The following is a 21415-nucleotide window of genomic DNA, read 5'->3' as shown; positions in this document are numbered from 1 at the left end:
TTTAAATATTTCTTCATGGTATATTAAGATTCTGATCTTTTGCCAATGATCTTGAATGATGAGGCTTGTGTTCGATCATCTGCAGGAAGTAATGGCTGAACACGATTCCCAGTATCTCATTGAGCTAGACGGAAATAAGCCCCCAGAGGAGCTCTTCATGGTAAGTGCAATGCTCAGTAAGAATATGCCACAGTTTGGAAAATCAAAAAAGTATCAACTGGATTATACTTATTTTAATAAATATCATTAATAGATTTACTTTTTTAATACCACTTATTTTTGAAAAATTCATCTTGACACTTAAAATTTTGATGTGGTATTTATTCATCTGTCCATATTTAAATCAAAACCGCATTTGAATTTAAAATCTCTGTGTGACCAAAAGTGCCTCAAAGAAAAGGAAAAGCAGATAACAGCCAATAGACACAGGACACGATGCTTAACATGAGCCATAGGGAAATGCAAACCAAAGCCATAATGAGATACCACTTCAAATCCACTAAGATGGCTAAAATTAAAAACAGAAACCAAAACAGACAATAAATAACAAGTGTTGGTGAGGATGTATAAAAATTGGAACACTCGTACATAGTTGGTAGGGTTGTAAATGATGTGGCCACTTTGGAAAACAGTTTGGCAGTTCCTCAAAAGGTTAAACATGGAGTTACCACGTGACTCAGCAATTCGTGTCCTAGGTATACACCCAAAAGAATTGAAAATAGGTGTTCAAATGAAAATTTGTGCATGAATATTCATAGCAGCACTATTCACAATAGCTAAAAGGTAGAAACAACACAAATGTCCATTAACTGATGAATGGATAAATAAAATGTGGTATACTCATACGATGGAATATTATTCAGCAATAAAAAGGAATGAAGTATTGACACATGTTATAACATGGATGAATCTTGAACACAGGCTAAGTAAAGAAAAGTTACAAAAGATCACATATCATATGATTCCATTTACATGAAATGTCCAAAATAGGTAAATCTACAAAGACAAAAAATGGATAAGTGGTTCCTTAGTGGCAGGCGGTGGGGGGCGTGGGTTTACCACTGTGGGAGATCCCAGGATAAATGGGGAGTGACTACTCATGGGTATAGGGTATATTTTGGGGGTGATGAAAATGTCCTAGGATTAATTGTGGTGATGGTTGCACAATTCTGAATATTCTAAAAACCATTTAATTGTACGCTTTAAATGGATGAATTATATGGTATATGAATTATATCTCAATAAAGCTTTTTTTAAACAGAATATATGCATATTTGAAAATACAATATTATTTTCACTATTAAACAAATGACAATGAGGGGAAATAGTTTCCATACTTATTATAAACAAATGCTGAGTATCTTTTGTAAATATTTTAAAACTTCTGATATTTCAATAGGAAAAAAGCAAATATCTCGATAGAAAAAACAGGCAAAGGGCATACGCAGGTAATTTAGCAAGAAATGTCTAATAATATATTTTTTTATACTTCTATAATCATATTATTAGTCAAAGAAATGCAAACAGCACAAAGAATAAAATGCAGCATTTTCTTAGCAGATTTAACAAATTTATCCAATATCCAGGATTGTGGGGAGGGTTTGTGAAATGCTCTTGTACCCTTTCAGTAGGAGCATACAGGGCACAATCTTCCTGGAAAATAATACGGCATATATGTATCCAAAAGATTTTTTTTTTTTTTTTTTTTTTTGCAATATGCGGGCCTCTCACTGTTGTGGCCTCTCCCGCTGCGGAGCACAGGCTCCGGACGCACAGGCTCAGCGGCCATGGCTCATGGGCCCAGCCGCTCCGCGGCATGTGGGATCTTCCCGGACCGGGGCACGAAACCGTGTCCCCTGCATTGGCAGGAGGACTCTCAACCACTGTGCCACCAGGGAAGCCCCAAAAGATTTTTTTTTAATGTCTATCATCTGTCCAAAGAGGCCCAATTTCTAGTAATTTATTCTAAGGAAATACATGGAGATATACAGAAAGATTTTTGTTCAAGATGTTTATGATCAGAAAAAAAGCAAAAAATGTTTGGGAAAGGGTTTTTTTTTAAATGTGTGAATTTGAAAGACTAATGCATGATTTTTGGCAAAAACATAATAGTAATTCTTCTGTTTATGGTAACCATACTAAATACATCATTTAAATATATTTCATGTGATAACTTCCCACTTAGAATGTAAGGAAGAGAAGGTACTTTTTTTTTTCCCCAAAATGTAAATATCTTCATTCTTTTTTTTTTTAAACTGAGGTATAATTAACATACAACATTATATTAGTTTCAGGTATACAACATAATGGTTCGATATTTGTAGATACTGTGAAATGATCACCACAATAAGTCTAGCTAACATCTGACACCATACATAAAGAATTTTTTTTCTTATGATGAGAACTTTTTAGATGTATTCTCTTAGAAACTTTCAAATAGGCAATATAGTACTATCAACTATAATCACCATGCTGTACACTACATCCCCAGGGCTTATTTATTTTATAACTGAAAGTTTATACTTTTGAATTCCTTCAACCATTTTGTCTACCTCCCATCCTCCACCCCCCACCTCTGGCAGCCACCAATCTGCTTTCTGTATCTATAAGCTTGTGCCTTTTTTTAAAAATATCTGCATTCTGATTTAAAAGTTATACACACTCATGGTTTTAAAATAACCAGAAAACACAAAAGTACAAAATACAAAAATAATACAAAATAATATGCATCATAAAAATTACAAAATACAAAAATATACATTACATAAAAAAATAAAAGCAAAAAATATACAGTCCAATACAAAATAATATATTACCTTCTTCTTAAACACCTAATAGGTGTGCAGCATTATGATAAGCTCTAGGGATACAGATGGGAAGGGGTCAGAGAAGTCCCTCCCCTCACACAGTATCCAAAAGGACAGGACCTAATCTCATGAGGAAGGCCATGTGTCTGTAATTATTTCTAAATTGAAACTCTAAGGATGAGTAAGAATTAGACCGTGAGGGCTGGTGAGGGGAGGAAGGTGGGACAGTGTTCCAGGCTGAGGGAAGGGTCTGTGTGAAGCCCCAGAGGCAAAAAAGAGCCTAGTGAGTTCTAGGAAATGAATGAAGGACTGGAAGATGGAGGAGTTTTTAGGGGGATGGAGTAGGAGTGGAGTAGTGCCAAAACTTTAGGAATAAGCAGGGGTTGCAGCAAGAAAGGCCTCATAAGCCATGCTGAAGAGTTTAGACCTCATCATGAGAGAGTGGGCTGCCAGTGAAAGGTTTTAAGCCAGAGAGTAAAATGCTTCTACTTCCATTTAAGAAAGATCACTCAGACTGCAATGCAAAGGAAAAACTGAGGAGAAGCAGGTTGGTGGGAGGAAGACTAGTTCTGACTTTTGCAGCACATCAGATAAGAGATGGTGGTCTAACCTAGGGTAGTGACTGTGGGAATGGACAGAAGACAGACCTGGGAGCTACTTAATGTAGGAGGACAAGGAGAGAGAAAAGTCAGAAGCAATGCCCAGATTTTTAGTTTGATATGGCTGGTGGCCACATAAGTAATAATGCTGGTGGTGCAACCAAATTAGGGAGAAGCTCCTCACTTAGAATATGCTCTTGCCAAGCTCATCCGTGATCTCCTGATCAAAGCCAGTGGTGACTATTTGGTCTTCATCTAATTCACCTAGAAGCAATATTTGACCCAGCTCATCACTTCTTCCTTCCTGCTCCTTTCTTCCCTTGTCTTCTGGGACCCCACACTACTATAGCTCATTCTACCTCTAACACTCTACATCTCTAACCTCTAGAGTTGGAGGATCCCAGAACTCATTCCTTGAGCACTCTTCTCTGTCTACCCTCATTTCTTAGGAGACTTCATCCAACCCAATGGCTTTAAATACCTTCTAAATGCTGGCAACTCTTAAATTCAAATTACTATACCAGACCTTTCCCCTGAATTTCACACTTGTATAATCAACTGCTACTAAATATATCCAATATATCCAATTGGAAGTATAATTGTCATCTCAGATTAAATGTGCAAGATAAAAGTCCTGATCCGCCATCACCACCACCCTGCCCCAAATACACTCCTCCCACAGTTTTCCCCTCTCAGTATATGTCACATCCATCCTTCCAGCTGCTCCTCTCTTTTTCTCATATCCCACATCCAACCCATCAGCATATACAGCAGGCTTCTTCTTCAAAATATATCCAGAATTTGACTACTTTTTACAACCTGGGACACACTTTCCTCAAGGTAAAGGGCAGAAGTTCCAACAGGCCTGGTTGAAACTTGCCAAGCCTAGAGGCCCCGGCCAGCAATGGCACCCTGGCACTTCTGCCCACATTCTATTGGCCAGAACAAGTTACATGGAGAAGCTCAATACCAATGAGATAAGGATTCTCACATAAATTAGGGAATTAACAAGGGAAGGGCATGAATATTTGGGGACCAAAGGGTAGACTCTCATGGGTTGAACTGTGTCCCCAAAAATATATGTTGAGGAGCTAACCTTCAATACCTGTAAGTGTGACCTCATTTGGACATAGGATCTTTTCAGATGTAATCAAGTTAAGGTGAGGCCATAGTGAATTAGGATTGGTCCTAATCCAATATGGCTGGCATCCTTATAAGAGAAGAGACGCATGAACACAGGGAGAAAATGGCTATGTCACAACAGAGGCAGAGATTGGAGGGATGCATCTACAAGCCAAGCAACACCAAACATTGTCGGCAAACTACCAGAAGCTAGGAAGAACAAGGCAGTATTCTACACATGAGCTCATGACTTTTTCAGGACATTTGAGATGTTCAAATGCCAATGTATTAAAAGACTTGTTCTTTAAATTTAGACAGTTATGGATCGACTTAAATATCTGAACCTAAAAAGAGCAGCTGTTTTAACCAAACTTCAGAGTGCAGAGGAAGAAATTAATGACACGATGGAAAATGTAAGTTATTTTTAACTGTTTGAAAGTCTACCCTTTCACTATATGTTGTGACCTTAATTTGTATCCTTTCAAGGTTTAAAAGGCTCTCAGGATACCTTTTATAAAAATGGATTTGATATTTGGGAAGCTGTAATATTGGCACAATATTCTTGTAGACACTAAACACAACAAAAGTTTTGAAACAAAGAAAGACAATAAAATCAGATCAACCAACCACAGGAATAATAAGAAATAAAGAAACCCAAGTTCAGTTTCAAAATTTTGCAGCACCAAAGAAAGAAAAGACATAAAAGCCCTCAACTCTATACTCATTCGTTTCCCCAATCATTCAACCAATTTTTAAAATAACTACTGTGTTCCTGGCCCTGATGTATTGTGGATGTGATGGTGATCAAATTATAATTGCCAAGTGCTAAAAGGGCTACCAGGACTTTTAAGTGGAGGATATGATCTATTCTGGGAAGTTTAGATTCACCTATAAAAATAGAAATAAAAAAACTAATACCAGAATCATAGATATTATAATTCAAATAAATTGTGGAAATAAATTTAAGGAAAGAGGTCATTTTGTTATCCTGTACTGTGTAATCCCTAGATCTTAATGGCTGAATATACCTGGAATATGTAACACGAACTGGTGCTGAAGAGGAGGAAAGGTGGGCCTGATGCACACAGAAGCTCTGTACTGAGTCACTTCTAGGTCATAACTGAAGGGAAATTTTAAAGTATTCAGAAAACCCGGGGGCTTTTCCGACCCGCAATTGCCGGGGTCTCGGCTTCCAGAGGAGGAAGACGGCATCGCGGAAGGTCCGAGCTGCGCTGCGCGAGCTCCGGCAACTAGTGCCGCCGCCGCCGCCGCCTCCCGGGCCTGGCGGGCCGCCGGCGACAGCGGCAAGTTCTCGCGGGATAAGAATGAGCCCGCGCAGCCCTCGGAGCGCGAGCCCGGGTCGGGGGTAGTTCCGCCAGGAGAAGCAGAATCACCTGTGGGGGAAGGCCCAGCGGCTTAATCTTTCTCCTGTGAAATTGTGCGAGCTCCATGCTGATCAAGATACAAGCTTGAGCTTCAAGATACATACGCGAAAGGGACGAATTCAAGAGGAAGAGATTGAAGGCTGAAGGCTTAGTTGAAGATGGAGAGAAAGAAGCAAAACTTAGCAGCAGTCTCAACGTTATCCTGGCCAAGTTTGGTCGGGACGGGAGAAACGACCCCCAGGCCGGCCGTGAGCAGCAACGTCCTCAGCCCCGGCACCGAGGACCACAGCCTGGAGGACCCCCGGCGGGAGAAGCTATGGCACAAGGCGAAGACCTTCGGGAGGTTTTTCAATGAAGAACTGGACCAGTCGTGGTGGGAGTTTCAGCATCACAGGGAGAAGGTCCAGGAGAATAAGGACCTTCAGGAGACCCTGAGCAGGACAGAAGAAATTAAGGAAAACGTCGTCAGTCCCGCCGACATGACCCACAGCCAGGAGAACGTGCTGCAGAGCAGACATGCCGAGTGAAGGACAGGCTGCGGGACATAAGCCAGGACTTCGACCACCTGCAGAAAGTCGGCCACCGGGGCTGCGGCGCCAAGGCAGAGTTTGATGGATCTGTGGGACCCGGCCAGGTCAGCCACCTTCACAGAGAAGGAACTGGAATCCTTTTGGGAAGAGCTCAAGCACTTTGACACCAAAATCGAAAAGCATAACCACTATCAGAAGCAGCTGGAACGAACATCTCATCACGAACAAGCACGTGGTTGGCCACCGGGAGCGCAGCAGGCACGGAACAGAGAGATACGCCTTGTTGGAGGAGAAGACCAAGGAGCTAGGCTACAAGGTAAAGAAATATTGACAAGATCTGTCCAGCCGGGTCTCCAGGGCTCACCACAATGAGCTCTGAGGGCCTAGGGAGCTACACACAAAAGTGTGTAGCTGCGGCTGCTACATACTTCTGCTTTCTAGTTGACAAAAGCGTATAGCTGCGGCTGCTTAGCTGTCAGCTCCTCTGGTCTCTTCTCCCAGTCTCCGTGTCCTCGTGAGTTCATTTCTTTTTTCATTCCTCTGCTGTCATTTTTGCAAGGTTTTAGGAAAAAAGCAAACACAAATGCATGTGTTCAGTCTGCCTTTAACCAGAGACAGTCATGATCATTTTTACGGCTGTGATATCAAACTCATTTGAAAGCTCATCTTTTCATCGCCCCTCAGCCCCCGCTAGATATGTAGCCTCGGGGGCTCAAAGTTGAGAGAGGAGCATGGTCTGCTATTCACACACTTTCTTCAAGTTTGGACAGGAAATAGGGATGATAAGGAAAAAGTGCCTGCTTCCTGTCTTAACTGGGTACATTTCAGTCCCTAGCTCGTTGTCTGTGGACTCATGGAGAAGGGTGGTAGCCAAATGTGCCCCACCGACAAGGTTCTCAGTGTCATTCAGCTCCCCTAAGCATTGACAGTTTCCTTCCCATGTAGCTTCTTCCAGCCTTCAGGTGGGGACATCCATGCAACATCCCCGAAACCAGCATGCCTCTTTGCTCTCATATACTGCAGCAGTGCAGGCAAGACCAGAGTTTCCATTCTCATCTGTCCTCCACAGTCAGCTCTGGAACCAGCAATACATGTGAGATCCATGTCTGAAGGTGGGAGGGAGCCAGCCTGGACCTGTCCCCCTAGCAGTTGCCTACCATGTCGTTTCCCTCCAGTTCTCTTGTCCCTGCCAAGGTAGCGCTAGGACAGTGACCCTCTCAGCAGTCTGCAGTCGGTAGAGAAGTGGTTCTTAGCTACTCTGCAGGTGACGAACAGAGGATTGCTGAGGGAGACTTTACATTTAAGAAGAATGAAACAGCTAAGTCAATGCAAATCTGCATGTAACATCTTCCTATTTTAAAACTTATGTAAATTAGCTAAGATTCTGGTATGTTTTCAAACCTTTTCAATAAGAATTTTTCAGAATCTGTTTCCTGAAACAGATAATAGAAAATGCTCTATCCACCTTATGCTCATCCTACCCTGCAAGAGAAAATGCTCAGTAAAATTTAAACAAGGTCTTAAAACAGAAATGAAAACTATTTGTCTTATTAAATTTTGGACAAGTACAGAATGGTTGCAATTGAGGAAAAAACCAAAATTTCCTTTATGAATTATTTCTTAAATAGTAGAACATGATCAAAGAAGAAATGAAATAATAATGTGAATTTCAGCCAAACTTATGCCCACATTTTTAATGTTGTTTGCTATTAACAGGATGAGCTGTTCCGTACTCTTGCAGCTTGTAAACTTATTGCACCGAGATACAGATGGCAGAGAAGCAGATGGGGACATACATGTCCGGTGACTTTAAAAGAAGGTAAAATTTTTCAAGGATTGCCAGAATTTTCTGTGAGGTAAGTAAGATTTTCAGAATTTAATTTAAAAACTTGCCCATACCTCTTTTCAGTTGTTTATGATAATGTCATTTTTTAAGTTTTCTAGGTAAAATATACTGGCTTTCATCAGAAGAAGCATTAAAAACATTTTTATTGAACCCACGTCCCTATCTTCTTCCACCTATGCCAGCACCACCATTTAAAGTGTTCATATTTGGACCTCAGTCTTCAGGGAAAACAACACTTAGCAATCTGCTTGCAAAACATTACAAAGGAAAGGTAACTACTTAGCTAGCTACCTAACTAGCTTTCTACCTATCTATACTTGATTATACTTTGTGGGATTTTAGGACTTTTAGGATTTGTACTCAGTTTTCTTTTTTTTTTTAACCCCCCCCCCCAAACTCCAGCTTTAATAAATCATTCTTCTGATGCAGCTTGATAGGTGTTTCTTTCTTCTGTTTTTTTTTAAGTTAAAAATTTCTTTTTAGCCGCGCAGCGTAGCTTGTGGGATCTTAGTTCCCTGACCAGGGATTGAACCTGAGCCCTCAGCAGTGAAAGCACGGAGTCCTAACTGCTGGACCGCCAGGGAATTCCCTGTGCTTGGCTTTCTTAATTTTATACTGTCAACTGGGTAATTGTTCCACTGGGCTTAGAGTGGGGAAGGCATCTTCCTCAATGCTTTAGTGCAGCTTCCAGACCATAGCCACTCCCGAAAGTCCCCAGATTTGACTGCTATGTCATGCAGACTGTGCCACCCATTACCTTTCTTGGTTTCACTCATCTCCTGTTCCCTGGGTTACACCCCTCCTGGCCCACCGACCCTTCCTCCACACACTCATTACTGTCATCATTCTTGGTGATTTCACTATCTACAAAGATGACCCTCCCAACACATTGACCTGACAGTTCCTTGACCTCTCCCCTCAGTGATCTTATTCTCCACCCTCGGTAAGTGAAGAGAAATTACTTTTAGCTTAGACCAGAGTGATAGCAGTAGAGGTGGTAAGAAGTGGGCAGATTTGGGATATAATTTGAAGATAGAGCCAAAGGATTTGATGAGGGATTGGAATGTAGAGGAATTATATGAAGGCCAGTGTGGCTGGAGCATGTAGTGTGAAAGGAGGAACAGCACAAGGTGGAGATGGCTGAAGATGTAGTCAGACAGTGCAGGCCCTGGGAAGGAGTTTGAATTTATTCCAAATGCTATTAAATTCTTTTAAACACAGGGGTAACATTTCCTACTTGCTTTTCACTTTTTTATTGTAAAATATGACAAACGTACAGAAAAGTGAAGCTCATTGAAATATCACAAAACAAACCCCCATGTAACCACCACCTAGGTCAGACACGGAACCCCAGAAACCGCCTTATGCCTCTTTCTAATATCAGTCCTCTTACTCCTTCCACAAAGGTAACCACCGCCCTGAACTTTATGATACTTCTGTACTTTTCTTTTATGGTTTTACCGTGTAAGCACACATTCAAATACCATAGATTAGCTTTGCATATTTTTTTAACTTTATGGACTTAAAACAGTTTATGTTTTTTGTGTCTAGCTTCTTTCACTTAACATTATAATTGTGATATTTATGCATGTTATAGCTATAGCTTATTTTTATTGTTTTATTGTATTCTATTGATTGAATTATATTATGATTTATTATCCATTTGAGTGTCAATAAAACTTAGGTTGATTCAGTTCGGGGAATTGTGAATAACATTGCTATAAACAGTCTTGTACCTGTTTCTTGGTGTATACATGCATATCTTTATATAGTTTGAAGGTATATCTAGGAGTAAAATTTCTGGGACATAAGGTATACATACATAGTCAACTTGTGTAGAAAATGCCAAACTGTTTTCAAGACCAGTTCTACTAATTTACTATCCTACCAGCAGTGTATGAGAGTTCCACATTCCTGCCAACTTTTGTTATGGTCAGTCTTTCTAATTTTAGCCATGCTAATGGGTATATCTCACTGAGGTTTTAATTTGCATTTCCCTGATGACTAATGAGGTTCAACATTTTTTCATATGTTATTCAGATATTCACTTTTTGAAGTGTTTGTTCACTTTGTTCAAGCCTCTTGCCCATTTTTAACTTTTTTGCATATTATTGGTAGGAGTTCCTTATGTTGTCTGTGTACAGTTTTTTTTATTATAAACATTATGACTATTTTCTAATAAACATTATGAATATTTTCTACCACTCTGTGGTTTGCCATTTCCCTTTTTATTTTTATTTATTTATTTATTTTTTTGCGGTACGCGGGCCTCTCACTGTTGTGGCCTCTCCCGTTGCAGAGCACAGGCTCCAGACGCGCAGGCTCAGCGGCCATGGCTCATGGGCCTAGCTGCCCCGCAGCGTGTGGGATCTTCCCGGACCGGGGCACGAACCCGTGTCCCCTGCATCGGCAGGCAGACTCTCAACCACTGCGCCACCAGGGAAGCCCCTGTTTCCCTTTTTAAATGAAAAATGCACCATACTATATTCATTTAAAGTAAGTCATTGAGTCCTGCTTACACTAAAGAAGAGGGGAATTAGGCTTCACCTTCTGAAGAAAGGAATATTAAAGCATTTGTGGACATGTTTTAAGACCATCACAGTATGTGTCAGACAAAAGAATTATAATTTTAAAATGTAAAGAGTTTTTACAAATCAATATGTAAAAGCCCCAATGGAAAATGATAGTAAACAGGCAGTTCACAAAATAGTTGATCCAAATAGCCATTACACATGAGAAAAGGAGTATCACCTTGATAACCAGGGAGAGGCCAAAAAAAACAGATATATGTCATGTCAATCTCACTGTTGAAAAATCATATTAACGACCAGTATTGATGTGTGGCTAGGATTGGGAAAGTACATTTCTCATACATTGCTGGTTAGGGTATAATCATTAGGGATAGCAGTTGGAAATACATATAAAAGCCTAAAATCTATACATATCCTTTGAACTATATGTTTTTCCTGAAGAAACTATCAAAGACATATACATAACTATGTTCTTCATAACCTAGTTTATAATAACAAAATCATGTATATCTAAATATAATTGGTATTTTAGTTAAATATTAAGTTGTAATATATTCATCTAATACAGTACTGTTCATCCATTAAAAATGATGGTGTGGATGTATTTTTGTTGGCATGGAATAAAGTAATATAAGCATATTGAAGGAAAAGCAAAATTGAATCTAGAAGTATGGAAATATTATTTAAACTTAAAAGGCATATATAAATCTAACATCCCAACATTCAGTATTAAGTATATAATCTACCTAACAAAGGACTTATATTCAAAATATATGTAGAATTCTAACCTAATTTTTTAACTAGGCAGAAGTTGAATATATGCTTAAAAACATGTGGGTAAGTGAATGACCAATAAGCTCATAAAAAGAAGCTCAAAATTGTCAGTGATTAGGGAAATGTAAATTTAAACTGCAATGAGACTTCACACCAACTAGGGTGGCTAAAATGTGAAAGATTCACAAAACCAAGTGTTGGTGATGAGGTGGAATAACTTCAATTTTCATACTTTGCTGCTAGGACTTTAAAATAGCCTTAACCACTCTGGAAACAGTTTAGTGCTTTATTTATTATAAAGTCAAACATACACTTAATCATATGACCCAGTAATTCTACTCCTCAGCATTTATCCAAGAGATGTGAAAACGTAATGTCCACAAAAAGACTTTCTCACAAATGTTCATTGGTACTTTTAAATTGCCAAAACTGGAAATAACCCAAATGTCCATGATGAATGGATTAAAAACTATGGTATATTCATACAATGATACTACTCAAAAACAAAAAGGAATAGATTACTGAGATATACAGTTACACTGATGAATCTCAAAAACATTATGCTAAGGTAGGAAAGCTTGGAAAAGATTATACACTGTATGGTTCTATTTATATGAAATTCTAGAAAAGGCAAAACTAATTTATAGTGACAGAAAACAAAGTGGTTGCCAGGTGCCAGGAACTGACTATAAAGGGGGATGAGAGGGAACTTTTTGGGGTGATATAAATGTTCTATATTTTGATTGTGGTCATCATGTATATATTTGTAAAAACTCATCAAACTCTGTACTTAAAATGGGTGCCTTTAATTATATGTAGATTATCCATAAAATGTTGATTTAAAAATATACATGTAATTTGAATGTATATTACATGATCATACAAATATAAATATATATTTATATATATATTGAATTTCCGTGAAAGCAAGTACTCAAAAATCACTGAATTCTGAGAATAACATACCTCCAGCAGCATTAATATTTTTGAGATGGATAGGTATAGCTATAGAAATAGATGTAGATGAACAGTGTGCTTAATATTCAGAGTAACTTGTGCTTATGTTGGTTTTCTCAAATATTCTTTGCAGGTAGTTGACTACGATAAACTTGTCCAACCACGTTTTGATAAAGCCCTCGAAACGCTAACCAGAAATACTATAGCTGAGGCCACTGAAGCAGCCATTAAAGCTGTGAAAGAGCGGCTTCTCTCAGAACTACAAGCTAAAAAACAAGGTGAACTATCTGTTTAAAATGTGTGTTTTAAGCTTAGGTCAACAGTTAAGCTTGACTACCTGAAGGCAAGAACTTGGTTTGCTTGTCTTGATATCCCTGGCACCTTGCACACTTGCATTGCAGCCTCTTAATAAGTGGTTGAAGAAATGAATATACATAAACCTGAATCTTACACAGAGAAAAAGATTTCAGTTCTGGACGACTAAGGAAAGGAATCAGAGTTTCCAAATTCAGATTTCTTTACTTTAATAGATCTGCTTGCTGGGCAGAGACTGAGCAGAATTTGCACCTTTATTTATACCAGTTGTGATGAAAACACTTCACCTGACTCGTAGAGTTTGTGTTGTTGCTGTTGTTGCTGTTGTTTTAGGCTGTGTATCAGCCTTGATTGTAATTAAATATTTCTATTTGGGGAATATTAATTTCAAATCCAAAAGTTATAAAACAGTGAAACCGGAAAAAGACTTGGTGATCCATTAACACAATTACGTAACTTTACAGATGAGGAAACAGAGGCACAGTAGGTTAAATGGCTTCCTGATATATTCACCCAGCTGGTGGCATAGCTGAGACTTGAACCCTCGTTTCCAAAGTCCCAGAGTTCTTTCTCTTGACCATTCTTCCTCTTCCTGAGTCTCACTGCTTATCATATTATTTTTAAAATAGACACAGAGTTTTGGTCTGGGGTTGGGGGGAGGGCGAGTTTCTAGTTTTCTCCAGGAAAAATGAGAGTTTTCATTTCTTGGCTACTTTTGAAAATTTATTGATTGGTTTTGGTAGAATTTATATCTACCATTTAGAACACATGAAAGTAGTTTAATCTAAACATCTCTTCTTAATGGAATACTCTCAGTGCAGCACTTCCTGTACATTTTGTGGGATCTTCCTCACATTCAAAGATCTGGATCCAAAATTTGAGATTAGCTCCAGCAATTTTAGACTAGATTTAACCACCACTGTTTGGATTTCCCAGAAGCTGTGGCAGTATACTGTCATACTATAACCATCCTACTATATAATCATCCTACTATAACCATCACTGCCTCAATTTCAAATATTCTTTTCCTAATAAAATTTTCCTCATTACGAAAGAAATAATAGCTAAATTAATTGAGCATTTACTATATGTTGAGGCTATGCTAAATGCATTACATGTATTTTCGTATTTGATCCTCATAATAGACCTGTGAAGTAGGTTGTTGCTGTTGTTTGAACTGTTAGCAGAAGGATTTCTTAAATATTTATGTCTAGACTAGGGTGGCAAACCCAGTTGCCAAGAGGGGCCAGGCAGGTAACATAAGTCAAATAGCAAGTGGACAAGCTTTGTTTGCACCTTAAAAATGATGTTATAAAATTATAACCTCAATAACCATATGGATAAGGTAGGTATTTATATCTCTATTTTTAGTGGATGAAGAAATTAAGGCTCAGAGGAGTTATATGATTTGACCACAGGCAGCAAGTGATGAGGATTCAAATCAGTGTCTGTATTCTTATCTCCTGTGTCTCTCAAGTGATCACAGAAAACTGGAAAAAGCACATGGAAGAAAAAGTCACTCATACTTACTCCCCAGAGATATTCACTGATAAGAATGTGATGCATTCTTCACCCCTCTCTCTTCTATTCATATTTGTAATGATTAATTATGGTCCTATGGCATATACAAAATTGCATTATCTCATTTTAAAATAATGCTTCTTTCTAATTAATATGTAATTACTGTCATAAATTTTGTGCTAGAGATCTAAATTCATTTTTTCTAAATGGTGAGGCATTTTACAAATAACACTTATTAAATTATCCATAATTCTACTGGATGTTTGAAAGGGCAACTTTATCTTAAGTTTGTGTGTGTGTAAACTTCTGAACTTTCTGTGATTTGATCTTTATATTACAACCTTTAATGCAAAATATTATTAAAATCTTATGATGCATTTTAAATCCAGTAATGCAAGTTCCTCCTCAAAACATTCTGTTTTAAAATTATTCCTGGGTATTCTTTCATTTATCCATAAAATGAGTACATACTGGGTGCCAGGAGCTGTACTAGGCTTTGGGATGCTTGGAGAATTTTGTCAAGTTTTACAGCAAATCCTAGTGGGAGGATTGTGTTAACATTATACAATAAATTGATGAGGATTCACATCTTTACTATTAAATCTTCTCATGCAGACAGATTAAATCTCCATTTATTGGCCTAATACTTCTATCCTTCCTTAACATTTTATAACTTTCTTCATGTATTGTCAATACTTTTCTTAATAAGTTTATTTCTAGAAATTTTGTCATTTTGTTACTATTAAATGGGATTATTTTTCTATTACATTTTCCAAGTAGTTATTACCTGTATGTTGGAAAGCTGTTTGATTTTTATGTTTCTTTGTAACAAGCCACCTTACTAAACTTACTTCCTAGTTTTGATAGATTTTTAGTTGAGTCTCTTGAGTTTTGCAGATAGCCAATCTTATCGTTTGAAAAGAAGCATAGTTTCAACTCCTTTTTTCCCAATATTTATGCTTATTTCCTTTCTTGAATAATTATGTAGGCTAGCAGTTCTAGAATGATGTTAAATGGTGGAAGTGATAGTGGGCCTCAGTAAAGGGATCTCGTCAATGTTTATTCATAACGTTATTAAATATTTTTATCCAGAATGGATGTTGGACATTATCACATGCCTTCTCAGAATTTATCAAGATGATCATAAAATTTCTAATCCGTTGACCTACTGATTTGATCAATTATACTAATATATTTTCCAACACTAAGCCATTCTTGTATTTCTGATTTTCTGAATTTCTTTTAGCTGTTAATCTAGAATTTTTTTTATACTCAGAAGTGTGATTCATTTATAGTTTGTGTGTGTGTGTGTGTGTGTGTGTGTGTGTGTACATGCTCTATTTGTCAGAATTTGCTATCAGAGTTTCACTAACTTTATATAAACTGGGAAGCTTGCCATGACTTTCTATGCTTGAAACTATTTAAATATCAAGGAAATTACTTCTTACATGGCAGTATTGAGCTTTTGCTAGGCAAAAACACATTTTTTGCCTAATAAATCTGCCTCTCTTCTTTATTATTAGCCTATAAACAAGTAAGAGAGGCCAACCAGGTGCCGGAGAGATTATAAAAAACAACATCAAAAAGACCAGCGTTGAAATAACATACCATCCAAATGATCATCTAGATGATAAAGAATGAATTTATTATACGATTTCAATTTCCTTAAATTTAGCAAGGCTGGATTTGTGACCTAAGATATGATCTATCCTGTAGAATCTTCCATGAGCACTTGAGAAGAAAGTATATTATGTTGTTTTTGGATGGAATGTCCTATAAATATCAATTAAGTCCATCTAGTCTAATGTGTCATTTAAAGCTTGTATGTCCTTATTTATTTTCATTTTGTATGATCAGTTCATTGGTGAAAGTGGGGTGTTAAAGTCCCCTACTATTATTGTGTTACTGTCTATTTCCCCTTTTATGGCTGTTAGCACTAGATATCAATTACAGGAAAAAAACTGTAAAAAATACAAACACATGGAGGTTAAACAATATGCTACTAAATAACCAAGAGATCACTGAAGAAATCAAAGAGGAAATCAGAAAATACCTAGAAACAAATGACAATGAAAACACGACAACCCGAAACCTATGGGATGCAGCAAAAGCAGTTCTAAGAGGGAAGTTTATAGCAATACAATCCTACCTTAAGAAACAAGAAACATCTCAAATAAACAACCTAACCTTGCACCTAAAGCAATTAGAGAAAGAAGAACAAAAAAACTCTCCAAAGTTAGCATAAGGAAAGAAATCATAAAGATCAGATCAGAAATAAATGAAAAAGAAATGAAGGAAGCAATAGCAAAGACCAATAAAACTATGGTTCTTTGAGAAGCTAAACAAAGTTGATTAACTATTAGCCAGACTCATCAAGAAAAAAAGGGAGAAGACTCAAATCAACAGAATTAGAAATGAAAAAGGAGTAGTAACAACTGACAGTGCAGAAATACAAAGGATCATGAGAGATTACTACTATATGCCAATAAAATGGACAACCTGGAAGAAATGGACACATTCTTAGAAAAGCACAACGTTCTGAGACTGAACCAGGAAGAAATAGAAAATACGAACAGACCAATCACAAGCACTGAAATTGAGACTGTGATTAAAAATCTTCCAACAAACAAAAGCCCAGGACCAGATGGCTTCACAGGCGAATTCCATCAAACATTTAGAGAAGAGCTAACACCTATCCATCTCAAACTCTTCCAAAATATAACAGAGGGAGGAACACTCCCAAACTCATTCTACAAGGCCACCATCACCCTGATACAGAAACCAGACAAAGATGTCACAAAAAAAGAAACTACAGGCCAATATCACTAATGAAGATAGATGCAAAAATCCTCAACAAAATACTAGCAAACAGAATCCAACAGCACATTAAAACGATCATACACCACGATCAAGTGGGATTTATCCCAGGAATGCAAGGATTCTTCAATATACACAAATCAATCAATGTGATACACCATATTAACAAATTGAAGGATAAAAACCATATGATCATCTCAATAGTTGCAGAAAAAGCTTTCGACGAAATTCAACACCCATTTATTTTAAAAACCCTCCAGAAAGTAGGCATAGAGGGAACCTACCTCACCATAATAAAGGCAATATATGACAAACCCACAGCCAACATCGTTCTCAGTGGTGAAAAACTGAAAGCATTTCCTCTAAGATCAGGAGCAAGACAAGGGTGCCCACTCACACCACTGTTATTCAACATAGTTCTGGAAGTTTTAGCCACAGCAATCAGAGAATAAAAAAAATAAAAGGAATCCAAATCAGGAAGAAGTAAACCTGTTACTGTTTGCAGATGACATGGTACTATGCATAGAGAATCCTAAAAATGCTATCAGAAAACTACTAGAGCTAATCAATGAATCTGGTAAAGTAGCAGGATACAAAATTAATGCACAGGAATCTCTTGCATTACTATACACTAATGACGAAAATCCTGAAAGAGAAATTAAGGAAACACTCCCCTTTACCATTGCAACAAAAAGAGTAAAATACCTAGAAATAAACCTACCCAAAGAGACAAAAGACCTGTATGCAGAAAACTATAAGACACTGATGAAAGAAATTAAAGATGATACAAACAGATGGAGAGATATACCATGTTCCTGGATTGGAGGAATCAACATTGTGAAAATGACTCTACTACCCAAAGCCATCTACATATTCAATGCAATCCCTATGAAACTACCAATGGCATTTTTCATAAAACTAGAACAAAAAATTTCACAATTTGTATGGAAACACAAAAGACCCCAAATAACCAAAGCAATCTTGAGAAAGAGAAACGGAACTGGAGGAATCAGACTCCCTGACTTCAGACTCTACTACAAAGCTACAGTAATCAAGACAGTACGGTACTGGCACTAAAACAGAAATATAGATCAATGGAACAGAACAGAAAGCCTAGAGATGAACCCATGCTCATATGGTCACCTTATCTTTGATAAAGGAGGCAAGAACATACAATGGAGAAAAGACAGCTTCTTCAATAAGTGGTGCTGGGAAAACTGGACAGCTATATGTAAAAGAATGAAAATAGAACACTTTCTAACACCATACACAAAAATAAACTGAAAATGGATTAAAGACCTAAATGTAAGGCCAGATACTATCAAACTCTTAGAAGAAAACATAGGCAGAACACTCTATGACATAAATCACAGCAAGATCCTTTTTGACCCACCTCCTAGAGAAATGGAAATAAAAGCAAAAATAAACAAATGGGACCTAATGAAACTTCAAAGCTTTTGCACAGCAAAGGACACCATAAACAAGATGAAAAGACCACCCTCAGAATGGGAGAAAATATTTGCAAATGAAGCACCTGACAAAGGATTAATCTCCAAAATATACAACCAGCTCATGCAGCTCAATATCAAAAAAACAAACAACCCAATCCAAAAATGGGCAGAAGACCTAAATAGACATTTCTCCAAAGAAGATATACAGATTACCAACAAACACATTAAAGGATGCTCAACATCACTAATCATTAGAGAAATGCAAATCAAAACCACAATGAGGTATCACCACACCAGTCAGAATGGCCATCATCAAAAAATCTACAAACAATAAATGCTGGAGAGGGTGTGGAGAAAGGGAACCCTCTTGCACTGTTGGCAGGAATGTAAATTGATACAGCCACTATGGAGAATAGTATGGAGGTTCCTTAAAAAACTACAAATAGAACTGCCATATGACCCAGGAATCCCACTACTGGGCATATACCCTGAGAAAACCATAATTTAAAAAGAGTCATATTCCAAAATGTTCATTGCAACGCTATTTACAATAGCCAGGACATGGAAGCACCCTAAGTGTCCATTGACAGATGAATGGGTAAAGAAGATGTGGCACATATATACAATGGAATATTACTCAGCCATAAAAAGAAATGAAATTGAGTTATTTGTAGTGAGGTGAATGGACCTAGAGTCTGTCATACAGAGTGAAGTAAGTCAGAGAAAAACAAATACCGTATGCTAACACATATATATGGAATCTTAAAAAAAGGTTCTGATGAAGCTAGGGGCAGGACAGGAATGAAGACGCAGATGCAGAGAATGGACTTGAGGACACGGGGAGGGGGAAGGGTAAGCTGGGACGAAGTGAGAGAGTGGCATGGACATATATACACTACCAAATGTAAAATAGATAGCCAATGGGAAGCAGCTGCATGGCACAGGGAGATCAGCTTGGTGCTTTGTGTCCACCTAGAGGGGTGGGATAGGGAGTGTGAGAGGGAGACACAAGATGGAGGGGATATGGGGATATATGTATACGTATAGCTGATTCACTTTTTTATAGAGCAGCAACTAACACAACGTTGTAAAGTAATTGTACTCCAATAAAGATGTTAAAAAGAATGTATTTATGTATTTATCATATTATCTTCAAAATTAAGACCAAAATTAAAGATAAATACTCTTGGACAACTCACAAACTAAAGCCTGAGAAGTATTGACCCAGACTACTAAGGTGGCTTGTTACTCAATCTGTTTGAGCCTGGATAAAATGCATTTGTTAATTCATTCAAAAATGAATTCTTTAATTCATTCAAAAACACTTGAGTACCTTCTTGTATTAGACATGATTCTAGACCCTGAGCAACAGAGGTGAACAAGACACTTGAAGCTCCTGTCCTTGAGGTGGTTACATTTTAATGGGGGGTAGAGGGGGAAAAAGTAAACAGATAGAAAAAATATATAACACAGTAATCGGGCAGGTGGTGATTGGGGTAGGGGCACTGGAGTGTTAAGATAACCAGGGAAGACATCTTTGAAGAGGGAACATTTAACTGAAACGTGGATGGAGAGAGGAAGCAGGGCTTCTGGAGGATGAACAGTGTTCAGTAATGTTTCTCGGAGTCTGTAGTGATTCCTTTCACATCAAATTGTGGCATGATATCACAGATTTTACATCTTTCCACAAATTGCCTTTTCTCACTGGACTATAGAAATAGATGATATCTCTTATATGCTACAAACCTAAATCTCTTTTCAAATTCACTAATTATTCCAAATCTGACAATAAGGTAACCCTTTTTAACATTTAAAAAATTGGAATTTGTTTGCTAGGGGTTTTACTCCTATATATATATATATTTTTGGAATTTTTGAATTTTATTTTATTTTTTTATATAGCAGGTTCTTATTAGTTATCCATTTTATACATATTAGTGTATATATGTCAATCCCAATCTCCCAATTCATCACACACTCCAATATATTTTTAAGAAATTTTGTCAGTGGAGAATACTGAGGTTTTTTAAGACAGAAAATTATATAATAATACAGAGGATGGCAGCTAATATGGAGCAGGCTTCCTGTGTGCCAAGCCTTTTCTAAGTTCATTGTTTACACCCATTATCTCAGTTAATGTTGCAGTGATGTTTTCAGTTTAATTATCCTCATTTTGCCCAGTAGAAGCTTAGACAAGGAGACCAAATGATTCACCAAAGCCACACTGACTGAGTCAGAACTCACACGCCCAAGGCTGTCTACCTACCCCCAGCTACCTTTTGCTAACACAGCCAATTACTATCTTTCAGCCCAGTCAACTTCAAAAGACCCTCAAAGAGAATTTGAAAGGAAGGAAAATGAGTTCCCAACTGATGCATATAAAAGCTCAGAAGAGTTGCATCTGTCATTTGATGAAGATGATAAAGACAATGTTGCTAATATTATTAGCCAAATCTTTTCTAATATAAACAGATTAGCTGATAAAGCACATTATTCTTTCACTGCAGTGTTCACTCTTGAATCCCAAAGAGAAAGCTCTTTAGAGGACAGTGAAGAAGCCAAAATGAAGTCAGATGATAAAGACGGTCACAAAATGTGCTGCTAATGCCATGCTTGTGGATCTTATTCCCATTTATTCCATATTTTATCATGTTTATATTGAAGCTTAAAATTACCCACCCCCTCCCTCAAATTGGAAACTTTAAGAGAAAAAGAGTTAGCTTCTCTCTTACAGATTTAAACTGAGCAGCTGTAGAACAG

At 37.6% G+C, this 21415-nt stretch overlaps 1 protein-coding gene and 1 pseudogene across 4 annotated transcripts in view; both read left to right on the top strand.

The window, feature by feature from the left end:
* The window catches only part of AK9 (adenylate kinase 9), a 121303-nt gene that overhangs the window by 24839 nt on the left and 75049 nt on the right, over nt 1-21415 (top strand). For all 4 annotated transcript variants that reach the window (XR_009558739.1, XM_060283563.1, XM_060283561.2 and 1 more), the window contains exons 9-13: nt 86-160; nt 4843-4941; nt 8160-8299; nt 8380-8560; nt 12685-12829. Coding sequence is in view for 3 of the 4 variants with exons in the window: in XM_060283563.1 (XP_060139546.1) it covers nt 86-160; nt 4843-4941; nt 8160-8299; nt 8380-8560; nt 12685-12829 (640 nt within the window). In the remaining variant the exon portion in view is untranslated. The remainder of the gene's footprint in view (nt 1-85; nt 161-4842; nt 4942-8159; nt 8300-8379; nt 8561-12684; nt 12830-21415) is intronic.
* Nucleotides 5310-6822, top strand: LOC138842318 (alpha-2-macroglobulin receptor-associated protein pseudogene; annotated as a pseudogene).

This window comes from Globicephala melas, chromosome 14, assembly GCF_963455315.2.
Source record: "Globicephala melas chromosome 14, mGloMel1.2, whole genome shotgun sequence".
In the NCBI taxonomy this organism is placed as follows: Eukaryota; Metazoa; Chordata; class Mammalia; order Artiodactyla; family Delphinidae; genus Globicephala; species Globicephala melas.
The sequence above is the reverse complement of the archived record's forward strand: the minus strand, read 5'-3'. Positions and strand labels throughout refer to the sequence as shown.